Source organism: Lonchura striata, chromosome 1 (genome assembly GCF_046129695.1).
Source record: "Lonchura striata isolate bLonStr1 chromosome 1, bLonStr1.mat, whole genome shotgun sequence".
In the NCBI taxonomy this organism is placed as follows: domain Eukaryota; kingdom Metazoa; phylum Chordata; class Aves; order Passeriformes; family Estrildidae; genus Lonchura; species Lonchura striata.
Window position 1 is genome coordinate 102,682,391 of NC_134603.1, and position 14,273 is coordinate 102,696,663.

The 14,273-nt window shown below is 38.2% G+C and overlaps 1 protein-coding gene across 1 annotated transcript in view; it reads right to left on the reverse strand.

The window, feature by feature from the left end:
• Nucleotides 1–14,273, reverse strand: part of AMPH (amphiphysin) — a 119,725-nt gene that overhangs the window by 42,760 nt on the left and 62,692 nt on the right. The window contains exons 3-4 of the mRNA XM_021546627.3: nucleotides 6,780–6,834; nucleotides 412–506 (exon numbers count right to left, since the gene is read on the reverse strand). Coding sequence (XP_021402302.1) covers nucleotides 412–506; nucleotides 6,780–6,834 — 150 coding nt within the window. The remainder of the gene's footprint in view (nucleotides 1–411; nucleotides 507–6,779; nucleotides 6,835–14,273) is intronic.

A 14,273-nucleotide genomic window follows, 5' to 3' on the forward strand; every position in this document is an offset into this window, starting at 1 on the left:
ATATCCTGTTTTAGTACCACTGGCTCAACAGTTGTTACATAGCACAACAGGATAAGCAGCTTTGATAATATTTTAACATTCTTTTGAGCTGAGAATCCTGACTATAAAATTGCATGTAAGATACCTTTGTACAAACTTGTCAGTCAAATGCTATCAGGCCCAATTTCGCTCACACTGGCATTATCTGAGTGGGAGCTTTTATCTGCTAGTTCATACAACAGGCACTGCAAGTGCTGCATCTGGCCAGCAGGAGCTGCATTTCACAAGATCCATAATTTATATGCTGAGAAAACAGGATTTAACATGACATGAAGGATTAAGGTCAATTAATTTTGGATGCACACCTCCACAACTGCTCAGATTAATCCATTTGCATCCAAAATACTTGTTCCCTCTTTCCATACATCTTACCTCTCCAATCATTTTCACATCTTCACGTCCATACCAGTCTGGCTCATACACTTCATGGAGAGACTCTGTAAGTTTCTTTGAGGCATCTTGCATTCCTGCAGTCAGACAGAAAGAGGAACATGTAAGTGCAAACTACAAGAAGTAGTTGCTAAATATCTTTATTTTCAGCCACATGTACCCACTATGCTATTCTCTCTGACAAATTTATAAAAGAGATCCCTAAACTTGGGGAGAGCACTGTAATGGACGTGGTTTTATGAAGAGTCTTGTATGGTCACCCAGTAGGTTTAGAGGTTTGTGGAGCCCAGTGCCTATTTATGTTTGCAACAGGGTGGCGTCTGCAGAGGATTGTGTGAAGCCAAACTGATGAATCACTTTTGAAGCTCTTGCTACCACAGGTGGAACAAGAACTGGGACTATTGACACTTATCACTCTGGTTTAAATGTAAAAGAGCTTCAATGACATTATGAGAAAGGGCCTAAATCTATCTTCAGTGAGATCAGTTTGACCCCAATGAATAAATAAACACCTCAGTGAAGGCACTGGGGTTTGCATTTTGATACAACATGAATCCATTCAATTCTGAATATGGTTCTGAATCCAGTGAAACCAAACTCTTCTCATCTAACATTCTAAGAGTTCAGAATAAGTAATTTTAAAATGACAACTTTTATTTCAACTTATTTACAAAACCTCAATACTTGAATTTCTTACTTAGCATTAACTTTTTTTTCCTAAAAAAGCACATTTTTTTCCTAGTCAAAATTTGTTTTCTATCTAGAAAATATCTTTAAGTATGATCTTCAGATTTTACTGTTCAGTGAATGAATTTAGGAATAAAATCAATATTTTTGTTTTCTGCACAAAAAACATTCACAAGTGGAAAAGGAAAACTAATTTGAAACTTGAATGTGTAGAAGACCAGACTTGATCTAGTCAGTTGGTATTCCAACATGCACTCTCAAAAACACATGCTGTAAATATGAGAGGAAAATAAATACAAGGAGGCACACTTCCTAAAAAGAAAATAGTAGTCTATGGAATAGATAGGATAGGAAAACAGATACTGAAAAAGATGAAAGTACATGCTTGTTCTCAGTCCTTGAGTACAAAAGTGAGAATACCTCTTAATTAATACGGGGGAGTACAAGTACAAAGGAAATACTGGTGTTTAGAGGGTACAAGCTTTCACTCTTGAATCAAAAGATACTGAGCCAAAACAGAACATCCGATCTCTTCAGTAATTTTCTTGGGGGTTGTTTTTAATGGCAGAGCTCATCTTAGACTATTAGGATAGCACAAGAATTAAGTTGTATTTCTTCCTTTTCTCCTTCTTAGGATTAATTTTCTCCTTCTTAGGTTAATTCTTAGGATAATGTATATCCAGCTAAGAAAGTGTTCTCCTGAATAAAAAGGATTTTTTTTTTTGTCTTAGAAGACACCAAATTACAATAAAATACAGATAATCTTCATGTATATTTTTAGGCAGGACTCATTTAAAATCTTTAAAATTGCTGCAAATGAATCAAGTCAAGAGATAAGGCAAAACCATCAGAGAATCTCTTTGCTTAACAAGGCTGCTTCTCTCCAATCAGGGTGAACGTACAAACCAGGAGGCTTTGCTCATCCCTGCTCACACTCGATCATTTCTGATACCTGAACTTCTGCCCTTAAGCACTCTGAGTGGTAAACCTGTGGCAGAGGTTCCTACAGCAGGCAGGCTAGCACAGCTGCTAGATAATCCCTCCTGCATCTTGCACTCATCTTGGTCACACCTTTTCCTAGACTTACTTTCTTAAGTACTACAGGACTCACGCATGTATCTGTTTAAGAGAATAAGTGAAACACACCTAATGTGCTATGAAAACTGCACCAACTTTTATACCTTTTTCTGTTCTGAGAATTGGATAATCATTCCACCACATTGCTGTAAAAAAACATCAGTCAAATCCAGCTGCAGTATCAGGCAAGTGGGCAGTAAAGTATTTGGCTTTTTCAGTCAGGGGCTTCAATCTGAAATTTCCAGGCTAATATCATCCATCCTACTCCTTCTGACTGCATCTATACCAGGTTTACTGCAATACACCAAATGAGTGAAAAGGTAAATACCAATCCAGTGAATTCCTCTGTACATAAACTTACAGTGTCCAATGATTTTTGTTTGGCAGGTTTTCACATAGAGTTATTCCTTACACATTGATACCTTTTATGTATTATTCAGCACACTAAATTTAAGAGGATTAGTATCTTAGTCATAGACTGCAGGCTCTCTCTTGGCTGTTTTTAACTGCTATCACTGAGAAAGATAAATTGTTAAAAGCAAATCATTAAAGTACTAAGAAATATGGAAAGTACTAAGAAACGTGAAAAGAATTTTTACTGCTGATGAACAGTTAGAAATTTATATTTAGTATCAATTGTTTCATTCAGTAGTACTTGTTGGTAATTGGGTCCTTTATTTAATAGCTAAAAGTGTCAAAGTATTTGAATCACTTAGGAAAAATGTTGCTAAATAATCCAGTTACTGAAGATTGAGCTTCTCAGATCAAATGATCCCTATTTCTAAGGGGAAAAGTCCCTGTCCCTGGGGCCTCCAAAAAATTCTAGAGGCCTCTTTGTGATAGGGATCCTGAGGGTGGCAGTGCAGAGACATTCCCATTAAGCACACCAGAGAAGGGAGAGGGTAGGTGACTCTTTACCATCACAGTTCCAATATATTCAAGCTCCCATGGAGAATGAGACAGACCTGGAACAGCATGTTGGCTGTAATATACTGTGGGGTCTCCTCACTTCCCTGCAGGGTAATCTAGCCTGAATGTTGAAGAAATTTCCATTTTCCTGATGGGTGAGACATCTTGGTCTGGCTGTTAATATTACTTATGTGGTTCTTCAGGGAAATGATCTGCCCTGCCATAAGGGTTGTATTTGTTATTGCTAGTAACCTACTGGAGTTTCCTTTAGAACAAGTCAATAATTTCATTATTCATGAATAAATTTTGCAGAAAGAAGATTAATATTTTAATGGATTTTAAGAAATTACATGACTGATTTTAAGATTTCTGTGTCTGAAGGATATGGGCAGTTCTGTCAGCCACAGACTGACAACTAGGCAGCAGAACTGCTTACAGACCTGAAAAATCTCCCCTCCCCTTCCTGTACACCAGTTACTCTTTATCACTACATTAAACCACCTGAAGTGTATGGTGCTTTCTTTGCCTCATGCTGAACTACTTTTTACCTCTGTCACCTTGCCACCTGCATGAAGATCCATGTTTATTCTTCCCCATCTGCACTGGTACTTGCAAAGAGCTTGGGGTAGAAAATGGGTGACTGATTTAGGGTTTCTATAACAACTGAGCCCATAAAACCATTCAAATCCCTCACAGCTCTCAAAACCTGAAAAATAAATCATGAAGTATAAAACCCAGATATATACAAGGAGACTGAAGACACACAAGACTGAGGCATGAGATGACTAAAGCTACGGGGTTGGCACACAGTCTCATCAGTACAAACACCACTGATACATAGGAGACATTAAACTATCATGCAAGTGAAATAGAATGGCACATAAAAGCCATTCACAAGTTCAACAGCTTTATGACATGGTTCCTCTGAATTCTTGAATAACCAACAAGAAAGATCAAGGTCCAGTTAAGACTAAGAAGCATCAGTGATCAAGAGAAGGAGTCTGAATACAGCAAAAATTCTTTTAAGGATGTGTGATAACAAACCTCAAATTGTGAAGTAAATAAAAATGAAGGGACAGAGGGTCATAAGAAGGCTTAATTTACTCTTCCTTGCTTAAATCCTCACCTGTAGTATTGTGCCTACGTCTGGAGTCCACAACACAAGAAAGATGTGGACCTGTTAGAGTAGGTCCAGAAAGGCCACAAAGATGTTCAGAGAAATGGAGAACCTCTCCTACAAAGACAGATTCAGACAGCTGGGCTTGTTCAGCCTGGAGATAAGGCTCTGAGGAGACCTCCTTTTTGCTTGACAGTACTTAATGAGAGCTTATTGAAAAAGAGGGAGAGCAACTTTTTGCACAGGTGGTAGGACAAAGGGGTATGAATGGTTTGAAACTAGAAGAAGAGAGGTTTAGATTAGATGTGAGGAGGAAATTCTTTACTCAGAGGGTAGTGAAACACTGGAACAGGTAGCCCAAAGAAGTGGATGCCCCATCCTTGGAAGTGTTCAAGGTCAGGTTGGATGGGGCTCTGAGTAACCTGATCTAGTGAGTGGCATTCCTGACCATCGCAGGGAGATTTGAACTAGATAATCTATAAGGTCCCTCCCAACCCAGACCGTTCTATGATTCTATGAAATCATGCCTGGATTTGTACTTCCTACTTCCAGTATCAAGTCACTCAGAAGTCATGCAGCAAAATGAAACTTATTACTGAAGTTAGGATCCCAAAACCCTTTAAAATGAACTGCTTCTCTCATACATCCAAGAGTATTAGGATGTCAATTGCATTATTTTTCAATAATTCCAATATATGTGATTATATGATTGACCTTTTTGCCTGCAAAATGAGCCCCTGATGACAGCATGATTCAAAGTCTCTGACATCTCTGACATGCGAAAATCCCACTCAAGTGCCTAAATATGAGGGTTACCATGTTTTTGTGCATAGATAACCTCAAAAATCTTTTAATGATAGCAGTCATTCAAAGAATTGCAACAAAGACACTGTAACAGGTGCTTCAGTCATCCAAAATCCGGTCTTTGACACTACTGACCAAGTCATCTTTGAGGGAGCCTCAGCCAGACCTGTCTATTGTGCTCACCTGTCTTGGGTTGTGTGCTCACTCCACAGCAGCAATGTGTGTCAGCAGCAATGTGTGCCAAGGATGCCCACTGCTGGCTTGTCTTTGACATTTTTAAGGTTCTCATGAGAGCTTTTGACTGTATCTTTTTTAAGACATGTAGATAATAAGGTGCTAGCAAACACTTTTCATTCTGAGTAAGAAAGTCAGTCCAAATTACTTCAAGGCAGCAACAAGAAAATGATGCTTAACAGAAAAGCATAGCTAAAAAGGCAAAACTTAAAACAATAGAAAATTTTGCACCAAGATAAACACAAAACTAGGTGAAAAAATGTAGTCCATTAGAGAGTAGAAAAGCAAAAGGACCATGAGTGTAGAGTATTAGAAAAAGAAGAGAACAATGAAGAAAGAAGATGAAACAGAGAGGAGTGTTGTTATCACCAATACAGAAATCAAGGCAGCATGTTAACAGTCAGCTTACGTGACAGATAAGACATCTTTCAAACAAACAGCATCATCCTACTGCTTCTGAAGAAGATGAAGAGTGAAGAGGAAGAGTGAAAACTCTGAAAGCAAAATTGGCATTCAGTGTGTTCCCCCCAAAAAACCAATGCTATAACTTCCTCTAAGAACAAAAGACACTAGTGTAAATTTGTCTGGTATGGAATTTTCCTTCGGGAGCCCATCCAGAAAAGAATAGATGGTCAAAGACAGTAAGCTACTGCTTTGCTTCCCATTTTATAATTCGCATCAAAACGAGCTTTCTTACCTGCCAGTGAACAGGTGATGATGTTACTATGACAGTGATTTACAGGGATGTTAATACTCATTTGCAAAATTTTCCCTACTGGACTTCAGCCAGGTTAAAAATATACACAGACATACATATTTATCATATATTTATCTCAAGAAGCTACTGTCTCTCAATCAGTCATCAACTCTCATTCCCTTCCCTTTAGCCGCCAAATCCTCCAAAGAATGGTGGCATGAGAAAGAGAACACTGCATACAGTGCTCTGTTGAGTGTGCTGGATTTACAAATGTCTAGTAGGATTTAAATGACTGTTTACTTGTCTTTGATATTTAAGCACTGGTTAGTGACTTCTGTTACTTAGATTTTCAATGCAGGATCAAGAGACATCACATTTGACTTTTAAACTTTAAAAAAAATGGATTAAGCAGCCATAAATAGATGAGAAATCACATTATCACAGGAACTACGGTTTTGGAAGAAGCTCATCATCCAACTAGAAATAACCTGGAAATGTTACATTTGTGGAGATCAAGCAATCCCTTGAATTCCCTTGCATGAAGCACTTCATATTCCAGCATTTGCAAAGATGAATAACAAGGTGTGCAGACTTTGTGGGTGCTGAAAATGCATGCAACATGAGAATCTGGGCAGCAGAGGATGCACACAAAGGACAGTCGAGGATGCAAGACTACATACATGAGTTGACACTGAAGGTGCAGAATCCCTAGCATCAGGTTAAAGAGAATTTTACTTGTCTTTGTATACTTTAAACAAGCTTACTTGTCTCAATTTTTTTAACAAATTTGCTTTATGAAAGCAAGATATGAAACTTAAAAATCACCTTTAATGGCTGCTAAATATCCTCTCAGTTCTCTCTGGAGTCTGGAACCCTCTGCCTGAAAAAGAAGAAAAAGCATGGAAGTGAAAATACATGTAAGTTATGTTTAATGCCTTGAAACATGCATGTAGTATGTCTAACTAAAACTGAAAGCAATTTCAGGACCTATCTGATTAACAGTGTCACATGTTATAAGCATGCACAGACTCTCATAAAAAGAAGGCCTGGCAAAGGAGGCTTGCATAGTGTACCCTCCAGGCTAGAATTCCTGGGTTTATTTTATCAATCATCTGTACAGGGAAGAACTCCACCCAAAGAAAGACAAATATATTTTACAGCTGTTCAAGTCAGATGTGCCTATGGTCTAATCTGAAATAGCAACAAGTATAATCAAAAACGGTGAACTTCCACTGGAAACCACTTAAATAAGGCCAGTCTAGACCTGAAGAAAGTTCTACCCTTACAAGTTGTTTACTATATTTGCAAAAAATTTCCCAAGTATTCTAAAATTTAACATTTTACAAGCAAATAACTATTAAAATATAATAACATTAGTTACTTTGTTTTGCTTGATTAGTGATCTTGCAGTCTACTGTGAAATCTCAACTTTTTCTTTGGCAAATACATCAAAATTCTCTTTCTTTCTCTTATACCAACAACCTTCTCAGAACAGAGAAAACAATGGATTTTGTTACTTTATCTCTGACTGTACCACAAGTTGGACTTCACAGTTCCTAGGATTTGCAAAAAAACCTGTGCTATGCACATACTTATTGCTAAAAAGATCCTGTCCAGGACATATTCAATAGCCTGAAAATTTTTGAAACAGCCCACATTTGCCAGTTTCCAATATTTTTCAAATAATTTATTTAAGCAGTTGGAAACTACAGGACTATCAGCTTGCAGTCACATTTTCTCACATACAGCTACACCATATGGAAAAATCAGCAGCAAAATATGACTGACGGCTTCAAAATATGACTACTTTGGAGTTTCATATTTTCCATATGAAAATCAGAATCTAAAGGGTGAATGTGAATAATGTGTATATTTTAGAAGACAGAAGGGATAAGCTGTTATAACTCCACTTAACTCAAAGGATGTCTGATGTCAGTAAAGGATTTGCCATCAGCATCTTTAACACTCAGAGCATTCAGACACAGAGGATCATAAGAAATTCAGTTTGATAGGGGCTATCTGGTACTTAAAATCCATCACAGCTGCAGCCATGTTAAATCAAAACTGTGGTTCTGAAAAAATACTTGTCTCACCAGTACCTAGAATACAATGCAGATCACACCCACCAAACTCACTTCTCCCAGCTTCTTGAAGGGAACTGTAGGGCTTTAGAATGGGATCATCAACAGCCCCTGCCCCATATCTCAAATTGTAGTGCACTATATGAAGAGAGCAACTGTTTAACCTCCAGGAAATTAAATAATTTGGAAGGCCTGTGTGGGCCTAGAAAGCAGATTGAATTCACTTTATGGATTCAACAAACAGAAGCTTGCTTTTACACTAATTTGATCTGAAACAAGTCATCTACAGCTCTCAAATCCATTAATCAACTAAAATCTGAGGACAGGAATAGACCCACCAGGGTAATATCTGAAAAGCTGCTGGGTAACAGCAGGTGTGAAGGAGCAGCCAGCCCACCAACCATTCTCTGGTTTCGGACCATATTTGATGCTCCAAGGACAGGCAACCTTTTCCCCTGCTTTGGAATCAAAGGTGCATATCAAAACAAGTGCAGGAGAGTATCAGTGATTTAACCTCAGATTTAATTACTTATAGAACAACAGAAAGTTCTCGAGTAGTAGCTTGATGTTGTGTCCTTTAAGAAAATATTATACATACATTTTAATACTTTTGTATTTAAATACTTTTAATTTTATTTATTACACTTTAATACTTTTAACAAAATATACTACCCTAAAGTGTCATTACAACACATTATTCATGCTACATAACATAGCAAAAGCTAATTTCATTCTGTGCTCAAGTGGTAGGCACAGGGATATCAGAAGCTGTCTGTTTTCCATGGACCAAGGCTGTAAGTGATCAGTGCTTCCACAGAGGAAAGGAGATCAGGAGAAAACTTCTTGATCTCATGTCGGAAGAGGAGGATCAACAAATACTTGGCAGAAACTAGATGGAAGTTCCTCTTTTATGCATGCCAGTTTCCTCCTGGGAGGATCCCTTGTACTGTGAGAAGTCACATGAAGGCACAGAAGTTATCTTTCAATTTCATACCTTCTTTGGCCTGAGCTACCGTGGTAAAAATGGAAGGTAGAGAAATTTGGTTCTTCACCATGGTCCAGCTGAATAGGTGACTATATTGTAACAACTTTTGGTTATTAAAAAATCTCTGGTGTTCTGGGAGCAGCAAACCACAATTGGAGGGATGAGAGCTGATTTAATCTCCAGTTTTATTCATACACATGATGCTTAGTCACTAGGACTAAGCAGCACACCACAAATGTCAGGGAAACAAATTGTTCAAACACCATGTTTATAACTATACTGTGTGCAGCTATACAACTCCTACCCTAAACTGCTATTAGATCTGTTGTGCTTGGTTAGCATTGTGTGTCATCAGGAACTGCTGTTCAGGGAAATGTGTGAGAAGTCAAAGTAGTAAAACATGATGTAAATATTCTGCCATATATGCTGAGTTCTGACACCTCATTCAAAATAATAATTTTAATATGGATCTCCCTCAGTCTAGGTCATTAAGAGGCTACAAACACCTGAAATATCTAAACATGATAGTCTCATATGACTTTTCCCTCATTATCAATTACTGTGTGTTGTAACACTGAAAAATCCATGAGCAAGGGCCAGCTCCTACTGAATCTGAGAGATATTCTCTCAGTTTCAATGGCAACAAAACTAGACCTTTCTAAAAATACCAGAAAAAAATTAGCATCAAAACCCTCAGCTCTGTGAATTCTGAAAAATGTGCATCTGGATTACACATTTTCTATAGTACACTTATTATTAGTGAAGACAGATATACTTTTGTCACCTAACAGACTGATGAAAATTCATAAGATGAAAATACAGCATTGCTGAGTATGCACATCTTGGAAACTGTTACATACAGGTGTTAAAAAGTATTTTTAAAAGATTGTAATGTATTTAATGTCGTCCCTTTACAGTGTTTACTGGTACACTCCTACTTTCTAGTCTGTCAAATAAAAACCACTGTTCCAAGTATCTTCACTAAAGCCAAGAATTTTGTTAAATGAGATGCAGTTTCTTGAGGGACAATAAAAGGTAGCTGTCCTTTCACCAATGTTGTATCCCTCTGAAATAAAATTTCCCAAGACCGCTCTGATGTTTCCTTTTATGATTTCATAATTTCTTTCATTTATTCTGTATAAGTCAGCAAAATGAGTCAGAGCTTTATAAGATGAAAGAAACTCCAGAGGAAAGTCTTAATAGCAAACTTCTTACAACCAGTTTGTTTGACAATACTGTGCATGTTCTACCAGACTCCAGCACCAAAAATATCAGTGCTCTTAGCTCACCTTATCAAACTCAGTGCACAAATCACCAAAAATCTAGTACATAATCCTGTTTCCATAAGAGCAAGGAAGGCATGCCAACAACCCAAACCAACACCATTTTTGGGAAAGTCAACACAGCTCTTCACAGCAATGTCCCAAATAATAGTTTGTTGCTTTGAACAATGTAGCCTATCACCTTTCTACTCTCTGGTCTGTCACACAATCAGCATTATATAGCTGGTAAAGACACACTCAGTGAGATAAGAAGGTTCAGTGTTTAAGGATCTAGCAATCTACAGCCACAGGCCTTACACACCCTGACAGCAGCATTAGGCCTTTTCAGTACTACTGATTCTTGGGTATGTTTCGTTTCAGTTTTCTTTTAAATTTGTAGCATTTAAGCATATCTTAGCACTGGAAGTAAGAAAAAGAGCCACAGCACTGTTAGCTGTGATACTGATGAGACCTAAAAAAAGTTAATGATGAAAACTAAACCCCCATAGTTTCCATCTAACCAGCTTTTGCTTCCTGATGAATTAGAAAATCTGTTGCATCCACTCAGAAATTAAAGACCACATTGCCTCTACGAAAGTTGTAATTGGATGTCCTATTTGCCAGGAATCATGAATTTACAGCTTTTCAGTCAGAACAGAAGAGTTTGATTTCTCTATCATGTGTTCTCTATCTATTGTGTTTACAGGATGTAAACACAATACATCTTTCCAGGAAAGGTCAGCACATGAATGACATACAAAACCCAAATATATCACTCCAATTTAGTGAGAGGCAAGAGCATTGAAATTATTGAAACTGGAGCACAGGGTAATTAATAACAAATATAATAATAATAACAATAACAACAACAACAACAATTAAAAATTACAGTTATTAATGCAGCTCTAATTAATATCAGAATTTCATCATTCCATTGTTAAGACGACAGAGAAATGGCTGAAAAGAAAACATTTTCTGTATCACCTGGAAGATATTCTTTATTGTAATGTGCTGTTACTTGTCACAGTGTTGAGCAGTGCTGTCTCTTTGTTCATAAACACTTTAGGCATTATTTACTACTAGGTCTTTTACAGAACTATGTAGTATGAATGAAAATAACTATTAAATTAAGAGAAGCTTAACACAATAAAAGGCCACTTGGACAAATCTGCAATTCAATATAAAATCTATCTTCCTTCCAGAGTACTCTATTTTACCATTTATCAATGTCTTGGTCTAAAAGACAGGTGTTTGCTAAGGAGGGCAGGAACCTCCCTTGGAATGGAGAATATGACCTCCTTCCCTCTAAATTATTATGATTTTGAAATTAAGGGGCTTTCAGGCAAAGATAGGAGAAAAGGAATAACAGTTCTTTACTAGTATGTATATGGATAACAAGGCAACAGTGGGAGCAGCAACAAACAGAAGCAGGATCCCAGTGACAGCCTTCACTCGGCTGCGGCACTTCCCCTTGGGTGCAGTTTCGGCCACAGCCGGCAGGGGCGCTGGTGGCTCCCGGCCGGGCAGGGAGGGTGCGGCGATTCCCCCGCGGCTGCAGGGAGCATCACTTGAAAAAACTGGGCTTGCAAACTTCTCTGGAAGTGCCAAGGTCTTAGGCATAACAGTATCTGCCAGGAGAGCACCAAATTTGCGGCCCAGCCACTAAGAAGGCTCAAAAATAGAATTTTGTTGTTCTAGTTATTAAGTACCATATTGAATTGAAGTAAATTGCATCCAATGAAACAGGCTTCTCAGATGATTTACACTAATCCAAAAAACCCAATCAATTCTAAAGACAAGAACCAGGGAGCTCTGCCTTGTGTTAGCAGCGACGCCCAGTAGGCAGGTGAGAAAGCTCTGCACCTTCAGAGACACTAAACCAACCCTTTTTCTGAAGCATTGGTTTTTGTTTCAGATTAAGACTGAACAGAAAAATATGTGGCACTCACCTCAAGTGAAATTCCAACCTTCCCTCACAACTGTCTCCCTCTCCCTAACCATTCAACCTTCACAGTTACTACTATCTTCACATCATCCTTTAAGTATGGCCTCAAAGTAGGGCCCAGAGTAATGGTTTTAATTAAAATTGGGGTCTGCAGAGGAAGCAAGAATCTGCAAGTCAATGGCTATAAGTAATGTTCACACATTTCATTTCAAGCTAAACTTCCTGAACATCCACCTGTGCCTCCCTTTATGCCTATAGTTGCATACCCATAACTACATTGGTAAATAATGTACATAAGTTATGTATTAACAGATCAGGTAGAAAACTGTCCAGAACTGTTTGCTGTGAACAGCATCATGTTCAAGCCACATCTTAGATCTCTGAGCTGGGCTGTTAACTATCCTCAAGGTCAGTTATCCCAAAAGGGTCCTGAAGAAAGATATACAGGCCTTCTTTAAAAATAGCCAGAAATAACTTGGAACATTCAGCTGCACTGGGGACAAAACAGTACAGTTACTAAAGCTGCAGGGGCATAATAGTTTATAGACAAAACTCACACAGTGTGACAATGGTTTGGACTCTGAATTTGGAGCAGTGGTCAGAATCAAGAAAGAAAAACATTGCATCAGCTGCTCTCTCTTTTTTTACTGAGGAATCAGTTGAAATACATCTGGGCTGTCCACAGAGAGATAACTTTGTAGCATAAAACAGAGGGCCTCACCTTCCTGAATATCTTGCATGATTGCAAATTAATGAGGTTGAGATGAGATTTAATGGTGCACTATATTTCTTCTTGTCTTGGGAAAAATGGCCCTTAAGACACAAGATAATTACTAAATACACATTTCAGGACAGAATGGAATCAGCAGAGAAATCCCTCTCATAGTCACAAATACAATGTATCTTTTGGTTTGTATATATACATGGTATAGAGTGTATTTGATTTAGAGATCATCCAGTATCTTAAGTACACTTCTGGTTTACCCCAAATGCTTGTCAGACTCAGTCACCCTGAATGTAAAGACTTATTGGCTCACAGAAAAAAGCCTTCTCCCTCTAATCTAGATTGTGTTTTTCTATGTCTGGTTTACTTGGGAATGCCAGAGACACTTGGTATCACTTTTATTTAGCAGAGGAGTCTTGTACGGACAGAACTGTACTGAGCATGTAATAGTTGCAGCTTAATAAGTACCAAGAATCACCTGCACGTTAGTATTAGATTCTACAGACTACCAAGAAAATTTGAATATCAGCTAAGGAGAAAAGAGTGTCACCCATCCAAAGTAATTTTAAAGTTCACTTTTTGTTTATTATCTGGATTTTTTAATGCGTCTCAACACTACATACAAGACCTGTAAAATGAAGGGGGTCTAAATGGGGGACATTTAGATAGGTTTAAAGATGGTCATATAGATATATAAAATAATTACTAATTCCTAGAGAAAATAAGATTTTGCAAAACATAGACTGAATTTAATGTTATTATTTGTAATACATATTGAAGCTCCCTTTCTTAATCATGTCCTTCACCCAACTCTAGATTAAGACACTTATCACTGTCTACATGAGTTGGGTGTCTCTCCTTGTCATAGAACCAATGCAGATGTCTAAAGAGCAACCTGTGGAGTCAGGAGAGCAATTAAGAAAATCCATTCACTCCAGTCAAAACCATTCACTCCACTCAAAACCATTCACTCCAGTATAATTACCTAGTGCTGTTTGTGATAAATCCAAAAATAGCAAACACAGCTGGTCCTTAGAGACCTACCAGCTTTGCTGAACAGCAACTGGAAAACAGGGAGGCCACACTAGGGCCTTGCAAGTGGCAACAGATGCCAACTTAGCCAGCTAACCTAGAACCCGCACAAGAGTACCCCTGGTACCCTGGGGCTGTACCAGGAACAACAAGTGACCCCAGTGGAGGCTCTGCCCTCACTCATGGGTGCCATCCTGCAGGGTCTGGGACAGGTGGGCAAAAAGGGACTGGTAAGAGGATTCACTGACAACCCACAACCTGGTGAGGGTTTGAACCAGGTCTAGGATTTG